At 36.9% G+C, this 19,554-nt stretch overlaps 1 protein-coding gene across 2 annotated transcripts in view; it reads right to left on the minus strand.

The window, feature by feature from the left end:
* Positions 1-324: 324 nt before the first annotated feature.
* LOC149072058 (neurotrimin-like) overlaps positions 325-19,554 on the minus strand; it is a 147,235-nt gene continuing 128,005 nt past the window's right edge. The window contains exons 3-5 of one of the 2 annotated variants that reach the window (XM_089247759.1): positions 18,664-18,874; positions 4,212-4,508; positions 325-1,759 (exon numbers count right to left, since the gene is read on the minus strand). In XM_089247759.1, the coding sequence (XP_089103885.1) occupies positions 1,611-1,759; positions 4,212-4,508; positions 18,664-18,874 (657 nt within the window). In that variant the 3' untranslated portion in view covers positions 325-1,610. Of the gene's footprint in view, positions 1,760-4,208; positions 4,509-18,663; positions 18,875-19,554 lie in introns of both variants that reach the window. The other variant, XM_089247758.1, reaches the window with a different exon arrangement.

Consider the following 19,554-nt stretch of genomic DNA (forward strand, 5'->3'; position numbering starts at 1 on the left):
ATGGGTGTCAAATATAACTAAAATACAGCAACTCAAAAATAAAAGCAATTATCGAGAAAAAAAACTAATAAAACAAATGATTAAAATAAAATGCAGTGTCCATAAAAAATGTATGGTTTGTCTTCTCTAAGTATGGATAGCTCCTCGATTTATCCTACTTTGTACTTCTTTTCAAACGTATCAGTTGTTGTAGAATTTACTATCCCCGGGGATAAGCTATTCAATTTAGTCAAATGCATCAAGAATATGTTGCGCTTTTCGTATACAATTTTTTCGAAACATTTGAGACAATAAATAAAATAATCAACTGCAGTCTTTATATTTCAAGAAACAATTTTTATTAACATACATCGCCATTACTTGGTATTTTTTTTTTTTTATAACCTACGTTCAAAATAACATTTTCCACATACTTGATCTGCACATATTGCACGATTATCATCTCTTATGTTAATATGCATCAATATCAGATCAGCGTCTTAAACGAGCACGAGATTTTTTTTTTTTTCCGTTTAATATAATTTCATACATACATACACAAAAATTGTCTTGATATATATATAGTCCAATTCTTCTTTTTTGCATTCTATACAAGTGTTATAGATATAAAACGTCTCTACGAACCTTATGTATGTATATTTTATGTATATAGCTGGTATGCCACATCTTGATAGTCCGTCTCCTTAGTTACTGGTACGTAACTCGAGTTTAGACGTAGTCGGTTTAAGAGACAAGGGATTGGGGAGGGGAATTTCACACAACGAAGATGTATATTACGAATAATCCATTTTTACAAAGCTGAATAAATTTCTTTGTAATTCCATTCATTTTTTTTTTGTATACAGTTTTGGTTTTCTTTATAAGCTCTGTGTGAATGAACACAGTTCCAGTTCCAGTTCTGTGCTATAATAAACTCCCGTGTTTTCGTCAAAACAGAAGCATCTTGATTTATTTCTTTTTTTAAATACACAAAATATATATTCCTGTTCCCTCATTTCATAATAGACTGTATATATATGAATTCATACATATATACACACATATATATTCACGAATCTCATCTTACCCGATTACATTTCTGTACATAGATGGCGTCAGGAACGCTCCTCTCTGATCTTTCCGGATTCGTTTGCATCGAAAAAAACTAAGTCGAAAGAAAAGTAATTAAACTGGGATTTTATATTCACTGATCTAATATATTTTTTATTAATATTCAAGAATTTTCTTCTTCTCTTTTTACCCTGTGTTTTATCAATTTTTTTTTGCCAATCGATTATCGGATTCGTGTATAAGAGGGATCAATGCTTCAGCAATTATGGCTTCCGATCAATACTTCAGGTATGTAGAGGCATATGGTCTTATGCATATGTAATGTTTGTAGATGATATACACAAGGAAAAAAAGAAATCAATCATCCCATATGAATTCGAGTATTCATCCACTCGATGCATTTTCTTTTTTCATATATAAACGAATGAAGCAGCACAATAGTTTTTCCACTGTGTGAAAAATGTGATCAATTTTAGGTTTTACAGAAATTTTCGACTGTTCTTTTTTTCTTCTTCCAAATCCTCCTTTACATCCACAAAAAATGCCGTTGAAACTGGTGGTTATCTGATTATTGTAAACACTGGCATGACCACGATGACTATTAAGGCAATGGATGGGGTGAATAATCTGGATATTCCTGGAATGATGAAAGGGGAACAGGAAGCGTTAGTTTTCTGGCGGCCGTGTTGCATCGCTGCTGGCTTCTCGCCTGTGGGAATGGAAAGAACGCAATGAGAATTATGTATTGTGGCGCCGATTTTGATTTTTATACCATGAATTTTTTTAGGGGGGGGGGCATAAAGAGAAATAAGAATAAAAAATCTTTCTGAATTTAGAAAAATCTGATGTTTAACCCTCTCAGCGGCGTTGACGAAATATCTCGTCTTCTAAAAAATTTCTTATTTTAGCATTGACAAACCCAGATATTTCGTAATAATGATTTTTTCTCAATGTAATATTTTTCCAATATACCTTACTTTGCACCTGCTGGAAATCGAAATAAAGGGTGCTTCATTAAAAGCGTATGGCATTTTACGTGGGGTTAGTGATTTCTGTTATATCGCGGAAAGGATAAGAAACAGCATAAAGTTTCTTATACACTCTTCATGTATTGAACCGTTGGTTACAGAAACATACATTCATTGGAAAAAATATCCCGTTAACTTACCTGAGTTAAAATTCAATTTTTTTATTCGAATCACTGCCCTCTGAAGGCGCGTATATATTGGCGCGTGGATCATGCGATGTAAGCATTCGTAATTGGTTGTTCAGTAATTTCTACGGTGTTGGGAACGACTTTTGAGCTGTTTGAATTAGACCCACCTGGACTCGGTTTTTTCAACGCACACAAAGGAAAGGCAAAGGAACAAAAACGATGTTTGCATGCCCATGAATGGGTTAGAACCGCTGCATGGGGTAGTACGTTGCAAGATCGGTGATCTAATGTATACGAGCATTTGGAAATGTCCTCTCCACTTGTCAATACAAGATTCATTGAAAGACTGGTTATTTGTGGAGATGAAGATCACAAGGAAGAAAATTCATCACTGCCCCCACGGGGACTCGAATCCCGGTCTCTCGCTTGCCGGACGAGTGCTCTACCATCTAAGCTATGGAAGCAGATAGAATATTTCAACCTTGGAGCGTATATATATGTTGAAAGGCACCGTACATGGACGGCGTCAACAATCATCTAATAGCTCGTGAATGACATAAGCCAACCAGATGGCCACATGCATTTGGAAATGTCCTCTCCACTTGTCAATACAAGATTCATTGAAAGACTGGTTATTTGTGGAGATGAAGATTACAAGAATCTTGTAATGTATACGAGCCTTTACTTGCTATAAAAAAGTGGCTTCCCTGTTTCTACTGAGCTCATCAAAAGGAGAAAAAAAACATCCATGTATCCGAGTACAATGTTCAGCGAGATATTTTTCATCGAAAGTTAAGGAAACAACATCTCAGAATTCGAATATTGCGCTCAATATACGGTCTCTAGTAGAATAAATGGCATATATATAATGTTCACGTTATGCCGATTTTTTCTTTCTAATTGAAAGTACGTTTCTGTAACCAATGATTTAAGAGATGAAAAATTTAAAAGGATTTATTTTTACACCCTCTATATAACACCCATCAAGGTAAACACAGGGTGCCCCTTAAATTCTTGGATAGTTTAAAAATTCATTAAAATTGAAGGGATTGAATGCGATTCACAAAAAAGTTATTCTCACGAATTGGGATATGTTTTAGTACAGAAAAGAAGTTCAGTTCAAATTTTTGTCGATGAATGGCACAGCACGAAATCAGAAAAAGTGTGGTTCGACCTGAACGTTACTTCAATCCCTTCTGTTACCTAAACGTTCTTTTAGCTTCGGCAGGAGATTCGTGGCTGAAGAAAATAACTTCACCAATAGTGCTTCATCCACCAATTTCAACATCACAATGAAAAACTTAAGCAAGGCCAGTAACAGGAAAATTCAAAAATGAGCTGTTAATCGCGTACACCCTGAATTTTATAAGACTCTGATTTGTATACTTCCAGTGATTTGCTTTCATGCAGCACCCTCTATTGTCAAGAATTGTAACTTTATCTCTGTACCAGAAAAAAACCCTCTTCATGAGAATACCTTTCTCGCATTAAAATATACAAATTCCTTCATTTTTTATGAATTTTTAAACTACTAACGAATTAACTAACTAATAAACCAACTTACGAATTTATGGGACACCCTATATAGGGACATTCCTTCGATCAATCAGCCATATCCATGGCGGAATTATGCTGATCTGAGTTTAAGAGTATGTTAGAATTATCTTATTAAAGTAAATGCATTCCTTTGGTGGTACAGAAGATGTTCGCGAATCGAATAAAGTTGAAAATTCCCCAAGGTGTAAGGAATATACATGAGTATATAATAGAAAAAATAGTCACACACACACAACACACACAAAGTATGTTTCAGCCACAAAGTTTCAATTTGATAAAATATTTTGCAAACATCTTATAAATTCCACATGCACCATATGTATACACGGTCAAATACAACAACATGACACGGAATATAAAAAAACCACGAGCATACCCCTGAATGTATGCTACAACACTCGTGAAGTAAAAAGGGGGATATAAGTATCTCAAAATCAACTCTTACTACCGTTAAGGACATGGACCGTAATGTTGGCCGGGTCAGCGTACGACGGCTGGCAAGAGTAGTTGCCGGAATCGGTACGTCGAGCATTCTGTATCTGCAGCCTGGATACGGTGGTCGGTCCTTTCTCGGTTGTGACTCGAATCCCTCCACGTGACGAATCGTAGTTTATCATTCGGTCGTCGTGGAACCAAAACACGTAGACCGGTGGTGACGTGCTCTCCGTTATGATGCATGTCAAGTTGATAGTCGAACTACTTTGGATATAAAGATTTGGACCTTCGGGGATATGAGCCCGTGAAACTGCGGAATATACAAATGGAATGAATGCATATAAATATGGCAAGTATAAATTCTAATAACATTAAAATGCCCACGTAATAGGCATCTGACATTAATTTGCATCTTGGCTTGATATAGGCTTTTATATTGGAATGCAGCATTTTTGTTACATTTGACACATCCACATTTTTTATAGGTATCTTTTTTTATTCCACTCCGTTTGTCATTTTGCCTGCTGTGACCTTTGTATTTATATTTGCATAAAACATGATCAAACATTTTATGTAGCGTGTCTTAACGTCCGCTCCTATTAAGAAAGTCACTGATTAACCTAATAATGCTATACATATATATATACAAACACAAAGATCACAACAGGCAAATTGCCAAGCGAGGCGACTGAAAAAAAAAGACGCCCATTATATTTAGAATAGTTCGGACGTCAAATATAACAGAAATACAGCAATCCAATATAAAAGCATATAAAACGGAAGAGAAAAACGAATAATTGATACTATATTATACATTGCCCGTAAAACAGATTATGGCTGCCCTATCTAAGTATGAACAGCTTCCCGATTCATCCCACTATGTCTATCGCACTTCTTTTTTAAACGTGTCAATTGTGTTAGAATTCACTACCTCGGGGGGTAAATTCCATTTATTACACTTCTATTAGAGAAAACTTCCCCGTTATACCGCAGCCTAGAATTGTCCCTCACCAATCGATACTGGTGTCCTCTTGTCAAAGCAGTCGATTGACGGCGTATTAATATTCATGGATTCATGGTCCATCCTGTCGAAAAGTTTGGACACTTCGATCATATCTCCCCGACATCTGCGTCCATCCAATTTTTAAATATTCAAAAAAATGGAGTCTCTCTTCATAATTCAAGCCCATAATTTGTGAATGTTGTCCTATATACTTATAATTATATTTTATCTCATTTCATGTATATTTTCTAAGCATATGTTATGTACTATACAATGTTTACATCGTATTATCATGTATGTACTCACTACATCTTACGTCTCGTGGCATCGCTTTATGTCTAGATCATTCCCAGAGCCCATCTGTTACAAAAACAACTCTCACATTGTACCCGGAAACCTGCTTATAATCAAATTTTATATCATACTTTTTCGACTGCTATATGAAACGCTATAATTATCAATATATTCATATGTTCAAATGTATACCACCGGTGAATCCATTACCGCACAACTGAATTTATATATTCAAGTGAACATTGAAATTTCTCCGGACTTTATCATCATTAGAATCATCTATAATATCCAAATCTAAATATGTCTCTAACTGGCAATGAAACTCCCCCACCCCGGCTCCTTCAGTCTTGTGATATTATTAATACCAGCAATTGGTCGATATCGATAATTCCCATTTGTACACGTATCCTGTTTTTCCTTTTCATGCTCTATTTTCAGATTCGGGCCTATGAGAAAACCCTTCCAACGGAGGACAAGATGAGAGGAGTTGGTATCGCAGATCAGTCATCCGGCTGGCTGATGGTTGGAGACAGAGTACGGTGATGAAGACGGAGGGCTCGGGATGTTTTCGTTGATCTCTTGGTCGATGGCGAGGTGCCGGAGGGCGATCCGCTCGTGCTCCTTGGCTGCTAGTGGAGGTTTCCAAGGGCTTTGTGGGGGTCTGATTGCCACGAGTCGGAGGCGAAGGGGGCCTCGGTGGGGTTGGGTCCTGTGGTTTACGGGCCGCGGATGCCTGCGGGACCCGGACATCAAGAGAGATTTTCCAGCATGGCCTAGCCGCTAGGTAATCTGCTTCAGAGCGGGGACCATGTTTGATGTTAGTGTTTGTAGTCCTTTGCGTGGGTCGGAGGTCCGGTGGCGCAATGCCGGCCGGCGTTCGGCCCGTGGTCTCGGTGGCTGGCTGGGCTTTTTCTTCCAGCATGGCACAGCCATAAGGTAGTCTGCTTATATCTCACAAGGGACTTGTGGGATTCACAAGGGACATGGGCGGGGACCCATGTTTGGTGTTTGCATAACTCAAGCCACATGTGCCAACGACGGCACACGTAGTTCTTCTCTGCATCCACTTCAACCTATGATCTCTCCGTATATATGGAGGGATCCAAGTCTATGTCCCTCCGCATGTGTGGTCACCAAAACCTTACAGCATACTCCAGTCCAGGACGAACTAAGCCTCGGAAAAGCGGAAGAATGACTTTAGGAGAACGCGAAGTGACCTGTTTGAAAATGAGACCAAGCATTCTATTCGATTTTTTGACCACTGCTGAACAATGTTCAGAAAACCTAAGCTGCACGTCAATGAGAATTCCCGAATCGAAGACTCTAGTTACATCCGGTATAGCAATACGATTCAACTCGTAAGTTAAACGTGGGTTGTTCGAACCTAAATGAGCGACCATGCACTTGTCAACACTAAAGGTCATATGAAAGTTTTCAACAACTGGCTGAAGCAAAGATGAATTTAGAGAAGAGAGAAAATTAAACTGTCCACGCGGGGAATCGAACCCACGTCCTCTCAGTTTCCGGGTGAGCGCCCTAGACCACTAGACTACATAGGCAACGAATATCTTATTCTTTCCAAGGAGCTAGTGTGCATTGAACGTGACTGTACATGGAAGTCAAGCCAAAGTTCACAATTTCTAAGGAACGATTGAGATACTCATTCCTTTTGTTGTCTAGTTATCTAGGGCCCTAACCCGGAAAGTGAGATGACGTGAGTTTGATTCCCCGCAAGAGTAGTTCAATTTTCTCTCTTTCTTAAAATCCTTTTCGCTTCAGCCAGATGTTGAAAACTTTTATATGAATAGCGGAGGACTAAAAGTCATGCTCCATTCATTAGCTCATGCCGCAATCATATTCAAGTTCGTCTGGAGCCTCTCCCTATTGCTTGGATTCTCGACTGTTCCCAGTAGCTTTATGTCATCTGTGAATTTGCTAACAATCCTGTCGATATTCTCATAGAGGTTATCGATAAAAAGTGGAAAAGTTATGGGCCAAAGTTTACCATGTTGGACCCGATCGAATGACTTCTGGAAATCAAGGTAAACATCTACAGTTTTGCCCTTACCGAAAGCCTTAGTTACGTGATCATAGAAGCAAAGGAGGTTAGTTACATATGACTTCTCCTTCCTGAACCCATGCTGATTATCCGACAATATATTATTTTCGCCTACCCATTTCACCAATTGCATTTGATAATAATTTCCAAAATTTTCGGGAAAACGCTTGTCAAACTCACTGGAGGACAATTCAACAAGATTTCTCTACTGCTTTTTTAAACGGGTGTCACGGCTCCTGAAGTCGAATTTTCAAAAAAAATTGAAAAACTCTGAAATTTTGCAGAAATGTTTATTTGACACGCGTTACTAAAATGAACCTCGAACTTGAATATCAGACGATTCGTTATTTTTTAAACTTTTAAAATTCATAAATACGTAACGAATCGTCTGATATTCAAGTTCGAGGTTCATTTTAGTAACGCGTGTCAAATAAACATTTCTGCAAAATTTCAGAGTTTTTCATGTAGTTTTTTATTAATCTTACGGATGAACTTAAAAACTGCAATCTGAGAAAACCCACGTTCAAAGTGTTTTTTCTCTTGTACACATTTACACTGTAATTCACTACATCTTTCTTTTATTTTGAAAGAACGAATCAACCGATTGGCACGGAATTTTTAGTATTTTATTTGCAATCGAATGAAATATTTTTTTTGAAAATTCGACTTCGGGGTTTGTGATACCCTTTTAAATATCGAACCACATTAGCAAGCTTTCAATTCCCTGGGACGATACTACTACTTCTACGCAATACTACTTCTGTGAGACTATGCAACTCGCCCAAACAGTTCATTAGCGCATTCCCTAAGGACTCTTGGATAAATATCATCTGGTCCTGGTGCTTTGCTTGATCATACATTTTTCAGAAGTTCAAGAACTTCCACATCTACTTTAACATCATTGAGGTTTAATCATCTTATGACACACCAGTGCTTTTGTGATGTCACCTTTTCTATCAAAAAATTGACGTGAAAAATTCATTGAAAGCATTACACATGCCTACATTGCTCTCTACCCAAGTTCCTTTTAGTTGGGAGACAACTTTACCTGTACATCCATTATTGACATACTTGAAAAATGATTTTGGGTCAGCGCACATGCGGTCTACCAACCTAGAGAGAGAGAGATTCAACTTCCCTTTTACTTTCCCTAATCACCTTCTTCGAAGTTCTTCTTTTCCCAGTAAATGATGACAGGCCACCTGGCCACTTTTATACTCTTTAAATGTCTTTTTCTCTGAACAAGTGGGTGCGAGTTTTTGTACTCCTCTTGTGACCTTATGTACATGGGTGGACTATGATATCTGACGCATTTGAAAAAAAAATTAACGAATGAACTGATTTACGAATGAATGACGGCTTTTTTTCAGTAAAATGAATGTCAGTGGCTGCTCGTGACAGAAAATTCTGTGGGGGGGGGGGGGGTGCGAAATCGTTTCGTGTTTTATTATGATATGTGCGAAAGTAGTACGCAATACTACAATTTTGATAGTCAAATTATTTTTTACATCATCTTATATCACTGTCGTACGAAAATAATAATGACAGCAATCAAAGACGTAGGGGAAAGATTGACTTAGGAGTCGGTACGTCCGGGTTTGGAAGAGAGGGGCTCCAGGAATTTTTTCCCACAGATTTTTGAGTCAAAGATAGATGGTAGCATCAATATCCGTAAGCGTTTTTCCCTGAGCTCCTCAAAAGTGTTATAAACTGGGAGACCAACAACTTCCTTCCCACATTCTAACTACACCAAGTGTCTCCCGTTTGGAGCCTAGCCCTTACGAGCCTTTCTGCGAATGATGTGACCTGCATTTTTTAAGGGACACGATTTTGATCTTAATTAGCACGCTTCCGAAAATATTCCTCCTGAAATTTCATTTAATTCATCCCGTATGATTCAATTATATTAAGTTGGTATCAAATCTATTTGAAAAATTAAATTCGTGGCAAAAGTTTTTACCTCTTCATGCTCTGCCCAGAAAAATGCCAGGTCGAGGCTGTTTTCTGTCTCCATAAAAAAATAACATTAAAGAGATATTCTTCCGCAGATTGTGTGAATCATATGCAAGAGCTTGGTACAAAATCGGGCCAGACATCAAGCAAGAATATTTTTTCTTCTTTCAATTGGAAATCCTCTTTCACGTACCGATTTACAAAACTTGGAAATGCAATAAATGGGGTTTAAATCATGTTTATTGCAACGCAAATGGAGTTTCATCCGAACTTTTCTAGCAATGCTAAGTAATTCTATTACATTCTACTCGCATGTGTGTGAGAATCATGATTTAAATGCCCTTTATTGCGCAAGATCCGGTTTAAAAAAAAAATATGAGAAGAAAAATTTATAACAATTTATTCGATTAATACTAAAAATACAGGACGACTTCTTTCGGATCTAAAAATGTTCGCACCGGAGGGTGATGTATTTTTACAGCTGAGGGGCCGCGACGCATATGTGAGTCAAAACTCTAGTGTACCAAAAGGGGCAGCAACACACATATGCGTTCACCAAAAATGGTTTGGAAAGTGCCAGGAACGCACATCTGCGTCGGAGAAAACCAGTTCCTTCCCCCATATCTTTTGTATTGCACCGGACACTAATACTTCCATGTCATACGCCCCTTTCCTTTCTCCATTTTTAATCTTTTAGACTGCCCCTCACTTGAAGATCTCTAAAATAAAAGGACACGGGAAAAGAAGAGTTGTGGGGCACATGTACCTTCCTACACATTGATAACACAAATACTCATACATACACGAACAGAAGAGACAATTGAGTGTTGTTTGACATCGGTTTTCTTCGAGGATTATCACGAAAACTACTTTGGGTTGGGGAGGTATCAGGAACTGAGAAGTGGAATAGAAGCATTCTTGGATTTCAGATAATTCCCGTCAATAAAGGGAAACAGATTTTCTTGTAAAAGGCCTTGATAGACTGTAGCATATTTCATTCTGTCAATTTATCAATGTCGCTAATTTTTATTAAACGTTGTGTTTATCATAGAAATTTTATGCAACCTTACAGTAATTGTGTATTGCAATTGAAAATTAAATACCTATAGCAGAGCAATAAAATCATGAGCGAAAACCGAGGGGACTAGTCGCCTCTACCGAGTGGCGTACGCAGGATCAACTTTCGGGAGAGGCATAAAAGACTTCGGGGGGGGGGGGGGCACAAAAATTTTCTTCCTGAGAAATTCTGAGTTACTCCCTTCAAAAAGTATTTATATGAACAGAAATTGGTAAATATAACATATAAAGTGTATTTTCTTTTGATATTTCAATTTTTTTTACATAAATCTAGTGAAACTTTCATAGGTGGCCAACCCTATTCTCTGGCCAACTTACCCTTTGCGGCAAGTTTTTCTCGGAACAGAAAATAGGCTCCATAGACATAATGCAAAAATAACCCCTATTTCGCGGCCACCTCTGTATGCAATCAGCGGCTAACTTGTCGGCTTAGAGGAGTTTCACTGTATAATTTCTTTTCCTAATTTTTAATGGGCTTGGGGGGTCGGTGCACGGGTCAGCCTCCCTGCCCCTTTGCCCTACCGCCCTCCGTTTCCCCAAAAATAAATCTGTATTATCATAGGTGGAGAATGAAGGAGGAAAATCCGCCCCTCCCCCTCGTTCGAAGCTCCTGAATCCGTTTATGAATGAAATACAGCGTGAATCCCCTCTCTTGCGGACACCCTGCGGAACAAAACAACTTGTCCGCAAAAGAGGAGTGACCGTAAAGAAGAAGTTTTTCGTTTGTGATTGAGAAATTACTTTGTGAAAAATATTCATCATTTGAACATCGGTGACAAAGGGTCCAGAGGTGGATATTTTGATCTCAGATTTATTTTTCTTGTAATCTTGCACATAGTAATGAGCAGAGATACGGAAGTTCACGGGGGGGGGGGGGGGTTCAACATAATTTTTAGGAATTTATTCAGCTTTATTAGCTTTGCGTTGAGATAAGTAGGTCATTCTTCAAATACAGATAAATACCCCGTATTACCTGTACAAAATACATTCCTATTCATTCTACTAGCAAGTTTGAAAGAAACGTAAGATCAGTACAAGTGAAAAGAGATAAAGGTTTTCCTTTCCCCTCTAAATCCCTCTTCCTGAAATTGTTTCTTTCCTGATAAGAAACTATCTCAAAAACGGTTATTCAGTTGCCTATAATCAATTGACTGCTTCATCACCTTCATTTTAACTTGCGACAATATTGAAACAATGTAAAAAAAAAAAAAATGAGTGACAGAGGAGAGCTTTTATCAAGCTCAGAAGATGAATCATCTAAAGCAATCCGTTTCCGAGTCGGAAGAGGAAGACATAAATGATGTAATATGAACTGGTGGAAAGTTAATGCAAAAAATCCTCGAGAAATATGCGAGAGTATTATTAATATTGCAAATGTGCCGATAGTTCTCAATGCCTTGCAATGCGGAACATTTTACGGAATTTTTGTAGCCTACTGTATTTTTATGGGGACTTTTTCTCATTCTTTTATTTTTCTACTTTCGGTTCAATTCACAAATTTAATAATTGCTACTTCAGGTGTCTCTCTTATATTCATTATAATTTCCAAGTACTTCGTTTACCCCACATCTGTATGTTAGAGAAAATACTTCATTGAAAAGCTATCAAAACTCATTTTGTGAGAATGGTATGAACTCATGTGTATATGTTGCAGTAAATATGAAAAATCAGTGATTACCCATAATCGCCAGTATATAATGCGTAATCACAAATCGCGTCGGTATAAAGTAAATCAATTTTCCTACATTTATCACTTTTATCAGTGATTACGCATAATTCCCGAATGTAGTTGATAAATAACATAAATATGGAACAAATCATGCAGAAATATGCCCAAATTCAACCACTTATCAGTTATTCCCCGTACTTGATGGGAGGAATTAAATGAAATGAAAATAATGTTATAATGATAAAATCATATAAAAATTATTACCAGTCTTGTAATGTTAGCTATCGTTAGAATGTTGGAATTACCTTTTGGGTGAGACAATATACAAAGGAAAACAACGTGAGCATATCAAAAATTAGAAGAAAACAACAGCTAGATGCGTTTCGGAACTGTATGAAGTTCCTTCTTCAGTAGCAGAGACAAATAGTGGAAAGACAAAATAATCTTTATAGCTGGAGTTACTCGCTGTTCAAGACAAAGAGTCGGACTTTTTGACTCTTTGTCTTGAACATCGGCATTTGTCTATTTATCACCGGTAAATGTGATAAATTCGGAAAATTTAACAAATTTGTCAAAATGGTCTGGAATTATGCATAATAACCGAATTTTTCGCATTTACCATAAAATATACATATACGGGAGGACGGGGGACGGGCACAGGTAACGGTACGCACGGCATTTTACTGGCGAACGTTGTCACTAGAGGCATGCTCCCAATTACATAGAAAAAGCATCCAAATAGCGAGCATTACTCAGATACGTCATTCATGTTTCAAAGGGTTGTTAGTTACTAAAATAAAACACATTAGTTTTTGTACGAACACCCTGTGCCCGAAAATCAAATTAAAAAGTTGTACCCTGTCTGTCTCTCTCTACACAAATTCCACGTTTCCACGTAGAAAAACAGTTTACCCGCATTCCAATGCTATTTTTCCCCCCAACATTCCCCCATTTTTCTAATTCGAATATCTCAGTGAATATTCCACTTGGAAACGTGGAATTTTTTGACATCATAAGGACAGTCAGGGCAACAACTTTCTTGTTGGATTTTTGGGCATAGTATGTCCGTATAGAAAGTTACATTTTATATTTTAATAACTATAGTACCCCTTGCAACATGAATGCGTGTCTGTGCATTCACGACTTCAGTAAATTTACAAATTTAAATAAAGCCTCGTTGAAAAAAACGGAACAAATTGTATAAAAAAAATAATCGGAACAAAAATTACAGGAATGTCCCGTAATAGGGGACACATGTGGTCCGAAAAATTGTATGAGACATTTCAGTGGTCCTTGGGTTCAGAAAGGTTGAGAAACACCGAACTAAAATATTCGAATATTGAAATCGGAAATGACATAGTATTAAATTAAATTGAAGTTTTTCGACTTTTTTTAGCCGTAACACAAATTCAACAGTATGATCAACTTTAGAAGCCTTATATTTTGTATCTGAAAGTGCCTATTAAATAACAATACAAACGCCTATAAAAAAAGTTTGTACACACCTATACAAACAAAATGTTCGATTTTCATTATTTGTGAAATTAGTGGAACAGCAAATATAAGGTATATTTATAATTCAGATGGATTTGTACGACCTATTTCTGAAGCCGATGCGATAAGAACCCCTAAAACAGATTGATGATCTAAAAAAAAAATCAAGCATAAATTATACGTTCAAGATCTATACACACTTTCCTCCTTTATTTTTTAACACCTAAATTAACTATCTCATATGCAGAACACCTAAAATACAAATTTTTCAGCATATTTCCCTTATCTATATTTCTGAATAGTTAAACCGGAACAAGTAAGTAACTCTCTACTCTGTCAGAACGATTGAGTAGGTTCGACAAAAATCCAGAGGTACACTATTGTTCAGCCTATAGAATTAAGTGGGCGTTATACAAATGCCACTTCAGTCAAATCCCTATCACCCCTTGCTCGATGTCCTGCGGAGCAGAAGGGGGAAAGCATTTTCTAGCTGGTCACTTTTGAAAACATTTTGTTGAAGGTGAAGTGTTTTTTTTTTTCAAACCATTTTGTGAATCTTCTGTGATCCTCGGAGGGTTAAAACAATAAAGTGGATAATATTTTTACTTAATCAAATTTTAAGTGAAGCAACGAATTTTCTTGGTAAATGATTTCCATTCCTAAAAGGAAAACAAAATAAAGTTACACTCGTATATATTCAGTGATGCTGAATAATCAAAAAACTAAAGATAAGGCAATTTTTGTTTCTTTTTCACTCAAGTTCGGAATTTCTCATCAAACACACAGGACAGAAAAAACAACAAAGGAGTGAATAAAAAAAGAAGGGACAGAGACGTGCTTCTTAACTAGTTTGTGTTCGAAGCCCTTGAATAAGAAAGATAACATCATTAATTTCTCGTAAATTACCGCCTGATGAAGTGACGTCGCTCCTATACACCGTAGCGACAGATCGTGATGCACGAGCTTTTCATTCTCAAAACTTCGAGGAGGTAGAACAAGAAAAAATTTAAAAATAAAATAAATTCTTGAAAGTTCTACGCAAGTGTTTCGAGTAGAACAGGCAGAACAAAAAAAAAATTGCTTTTTAAATTTCTATACAAGTTTCTGACATTTCTAAAGATTTTCTTTGAAGAGGCGCTAATGATGATTCGAAACTGTTAGTCTTTAACTAAAGAACGGTGAGGTGTGGTGGAAAAAGCAAAACAAAAAGAAAAAAACTGACAAACACTTCACATGTATTTGGAAATCCACGAGGACAAAATATATACAGTTTTAACACTTTTCTCCGATACCCCAAGACAATTACCGAAGTGACGTTTCTGAATATTGTTTTGAATAGAAGTTTTTCGACATTTTTGGTTTCTATCGAATGAACAACCGCTGCTGTTTCTTTGTTTGCATTTGATTTAATACCGTCTTAATTGCTTGTTGCGGATATACAGCAATCAGAATGAATGAATCAGGGCTTCCCAAAAAGATATAGAACGGGCTCACCCTTATTTTAGACAATATAACCATAGCATAATAAAAAAAAATACTAAAAACGTTATTTTTTTTTCTTTTAAAAAAATCTAAAAACGAAATTTTTCCATAGAACTATCTCAGTATGCTATAAAATTTGCGATCTATGAAGACCCTCGGGAAAATCAAATCAACCCTCAAATTGACCTTCAGAAACCCTCAGGTTTGAGATTGAAGCCAGAAACCCTCAGGGTTATACTACTTCGAACCAAAGCAAAATGACCGATAACGAAAACAATTTTTGGCCAAAACAGTGCACCAGCAATCACAGATAATTATTTTCTGTCTCCCCTCACGCTATACATAGTGTTACGAAAATTATCGATAGCGCATTTTTTTTAGAACCCCTCAAAATTTACAAACTTGGCGATGTCCTGTTGCCAAACGAGAAAAGCGAAGGTACAGTGCGAAAAATCCAGATTCTTCTGGAACGTTGGTTTTCTGCCCTTCTGGTGGCACCGCCTATTTTGAAACTGAGAGATGAAGATATCTGGAATCTTCTTTTTCTCGAATCTTCGATTGTACTTATAAAAAGTGATGTCATCACAAGAGAGTGGTCAAATGTTGGACTTTATGATTAATGCGAGAACTATATTTGTCATGTAAATAGCTGTTTTCTATAAAATAAATCTGTGACTTTCTGCAAACTGTTCCTCTGCTTATTTCAAGGACTTGCGAAAAATTATCCGGAACTATTTGTTCAAGGAGTCTTCCAAAGTCCAATCTGTTAGTTGTTTTTCTTTGATACACAGCAAATTATGAAGACATGTAAGTTTAAAAAATATAAATGACGCTCCTTCGAGACCGCTTACAGAACAACAGTGCAAAATGTGTTAATTGCAAGGTCCAATGTAAATAAGTCAAGGTAAACTGGATGGTTTTACTGCGCTGTCCGTCCTTTTTTTAAAGGGATTTGTTTACATTTTACTGTTCATCATCGTTTTTGAGAAATGAAGCACTTTCATTCCTGGCTCTTTGCAGAGCTTTATAAACATTATTTATGCCCCTGGATGTCCTAAAGATACAAAAGACAATCCAATGCTATTTGATAGCATCAGAATCACAAAACCTATAATAACCCTATGCATCTAACTGCTTTGTTATGCAAACTGTTGTTTCACCTACACACAATATGTGCACCATAATTTTAAATGATGAATGTTAGTTACTGCACTATGGATAGTCCAAGACCATGAAGTAGTTAATGAATTATTTTTTTTTCATCTAGACAAATTTTCAATGACTGCTCTACTTATTAAACCCTCAAACTAAGTAAAAAAAAGACATTAATAAACCAAAATATTCCACATACAACCCCCTCCCCACCCCCCACACACCCAAATTAGCCGAAAAACGATAAATTTTTGCTTTGGCAGAACCATTAATTGCAATCTACTACTACTCTGTATCATTTGGCAATATTTTGATGATTCCCTTCTCAATTAAAAACAGTTACACGAATTTCGTTGATAGGATTTAGTAGTAGAAAAACTAGGACAAAACCCAGAAAGGAGGACAGAAGTAGGACATTTTACCAAAAAGTAGGAAAAGTAGAACAAGTAGGAGTCCTGTGGTATAGGAATTTACAAGCAGAATTTCTTTTTAAATTTCTATACAAGTTTCTGACATTTCTAAAGATTTTGTTTGAAGAGGCACTAATGAAGATTCTTGAAACTGTTAGTCTTGAACTACAGAAGTAGTCAGAATGGTCTAGGGTGGCGGAAAAAGTAAAAAAAAAAATTGAAAAACACTTCACATGTATTTGAAAATCCACGAGAACAAAGTACATATATAAGTTTAACACTTTTCTCCTATACCCCAAGACACTTATCGACGTGACGTTTCTGAAAAATTAGAATTTTTTTTGCTATTTTCGATTTTCTCTCGAACGAACAGCCCACGCTACTTGTTTCTTCGTTTGCATTTGATTTAATACTGTCTTCATTGCTTGTTTCAGATGCTGGAATCAAGAATAAATGAATATATACATCGATGTACTTGTTAACATCGCCCCTCAAGGCATTACAGGCCTTTCCCACCCCCAGCCTGTCCGTAAATAAATACATTTTGACTGTTTCGCCTTTCATGTCACGCAACATGGAGAAACTAGCGCTTGTAATTTTTGTTTTTCGATTTAGATTGGCGTAATCTGTGCGAGTCTAGAGTTTTAATGAGCTAGTGGATGTGGATATATATATTTATACACATACTGCAGGAGCGTATGTTATGTTTGTGTGTTAAAAGGAAATGCTGTCCAAGGTGATATTATGTGGAATTCAATGGGGGGATGTATTTCATTTATATCCTCTTCACGTCTTTCACTTTCGTGTATTTGTTTTTCTGCCTTAGAAATGAAAGCTAACAAAAAAAAGCAGGGAAAAATGATAATAATGATAATAACGAAAACTGAGTACGTTGTTAGGAAGTATAGCGCAATGCTTTCAAAAAAAAAAAAAAAGATTCACTGGTCGCATGAGAGTAATATAATAAATTGAAGGTAGAGTATTGTCTTCTTTCTAATAACGATGATTGCAGATTCGATTTGTTTTGTGATTGGAATATTTTATTCGTATATATTAGAATTATCTCATCTCATAGCGTGAAGCGCAATAGGTTGAATTTCTCATCCAAGCTCTCTCACGGATGCCCTTTAACTCCTCTAAGGGTCTGTAAAGTTTTCGTGGAATCTCGGTTAAGAACCTCTAAATTGGAATCTTCGAGGGGAAAAAACACAGTAGAGAGAGTGTTCAGCATTTAGACCCTTTATCAAGCGTCAAATTACAGGATCGAATAAGATAACTGTACACAGAGGCAGATTTAATGGCAGGCGTCTGTGGCACTCCCTAGGCCCCGACTTCTGGAGGGCAACGAAAAATCCTTACTTCACACCTTTTTCTTATTATTTAGGTTTTTTTATGCTATTTATTTTCTTATTCTCTTCTGTGCCCGGACCCTCAACCGACTTATTCCGCTTCTGTTGTGTGTATACAAAACTGCAAAGCTACTCCACTTAACAGTGTACACAAAAGAAAAATACAAAATAAAAGAAGCAAGAGTGAGTGAAGGGGAGGATTTTTCGCAAAAAAAAGAAGAATTTTCAAGAAATACAAGCATTTGGCAATGGGATGAAATGTTCCAAAAAACGAGAAATCTTAAACTTATTTTCGATGAAAAGAAATTATGTATTTCATGATACGTGTTATGATGAAATTTACCGAAATATCGTTTTTTTCCCTCAATAGCTAATGAACTTACAGTAAAGATTTTAAAAATAATGGAATATTTGAAATCATCAAAAAAGAAGCATAAAATTCAAATAATACTTTGGAATTTGGCAATGACAATAAGATATTGAGTTTCGAAGAAAAAATTCAGATGGATTATGGGAAACTTACCCACGACGTTTAGCCTTATACTCAGACTCATCTTTGGTTCAGTGCTGACCTGACATTCATAGATGCCAGCGTCTCTCTTTTGGACGTATTTTATTTCTAGCGTCCAAATCTCGCTGTTATCCAGGTGTATGGAAGTGAAGCGCTGGTCACTGGTGTAAGTGTAGCGTCCCACGGTCAAGATGTGAAGATCTCTTTGTCTCACCCATGATACCTGCAATACGTAAAACATGTGTAATGCTTATCCACATATACAGGACGGTGTCCCAGAACTCTACTACTTAAATGAGTAGGATGACAGTAAACGTCAACACAAATACTTTTCCAATGGAACCCGGGGGCAAAACGCACTTTTTCGAGGGATACGTGTGTTTTCCCACTTCAGAAGTCACCAAAATATGACAACTCAACTCACAAAACATAGAAATCACTTACACGGGCGAGAGGGAAAAATTTCTTTTAGCAGACAATTAACGAGGAAAAGGAATATCCCCCCCCCCTTTTCTTTCCGGAGTGTATTTGTACTTGGGGGGGGGGGGGGTATTTCACCCCTTTAATCCCCAGGGTTACTATGAGACTTTTCTTTGTCCCCTTCTTTGGCCGCAGTAGCTAAAATTTCATGTTACAATACGGTAAATAAAACATGTGCGACGCTAGGCAACACGTACTAGAAAACATCATGAAAATTCTCTAGTAGGTGTTGCCCTAGGCTCCCGCATATTTGTGTTTTGACGTGTACTATCAACCCTCTCAATTTTAGCAAAGAGTTCTGGACACACTGTATAAAGACAAAGAAAACATAGATGATACCCGTAAACTTCAACACTTTGAATGTCGGATTAATTGACGTGCCGTATTTTTGAGAATGATACTGTGAAATATCAAGCCGTTTTC

Source organism: Pholcus phalangioides, unplaced genomic scaffold (genome assembly GCF_987345545.1).
Source record: "Pholcus phalangioides strain wild (caught in Gottingen) unplaced genomic scaffold, Ppha-v1.0 ptg000018l_1, whole genome shotgun sequence".
Taxonomy (NCBI): domain Eukaryota; kingdom Metazoa; phylum Arthropoda; class Arachnida; order Araneae; family Pholcidae; genus Pholcus; species Pholcus phalangioides.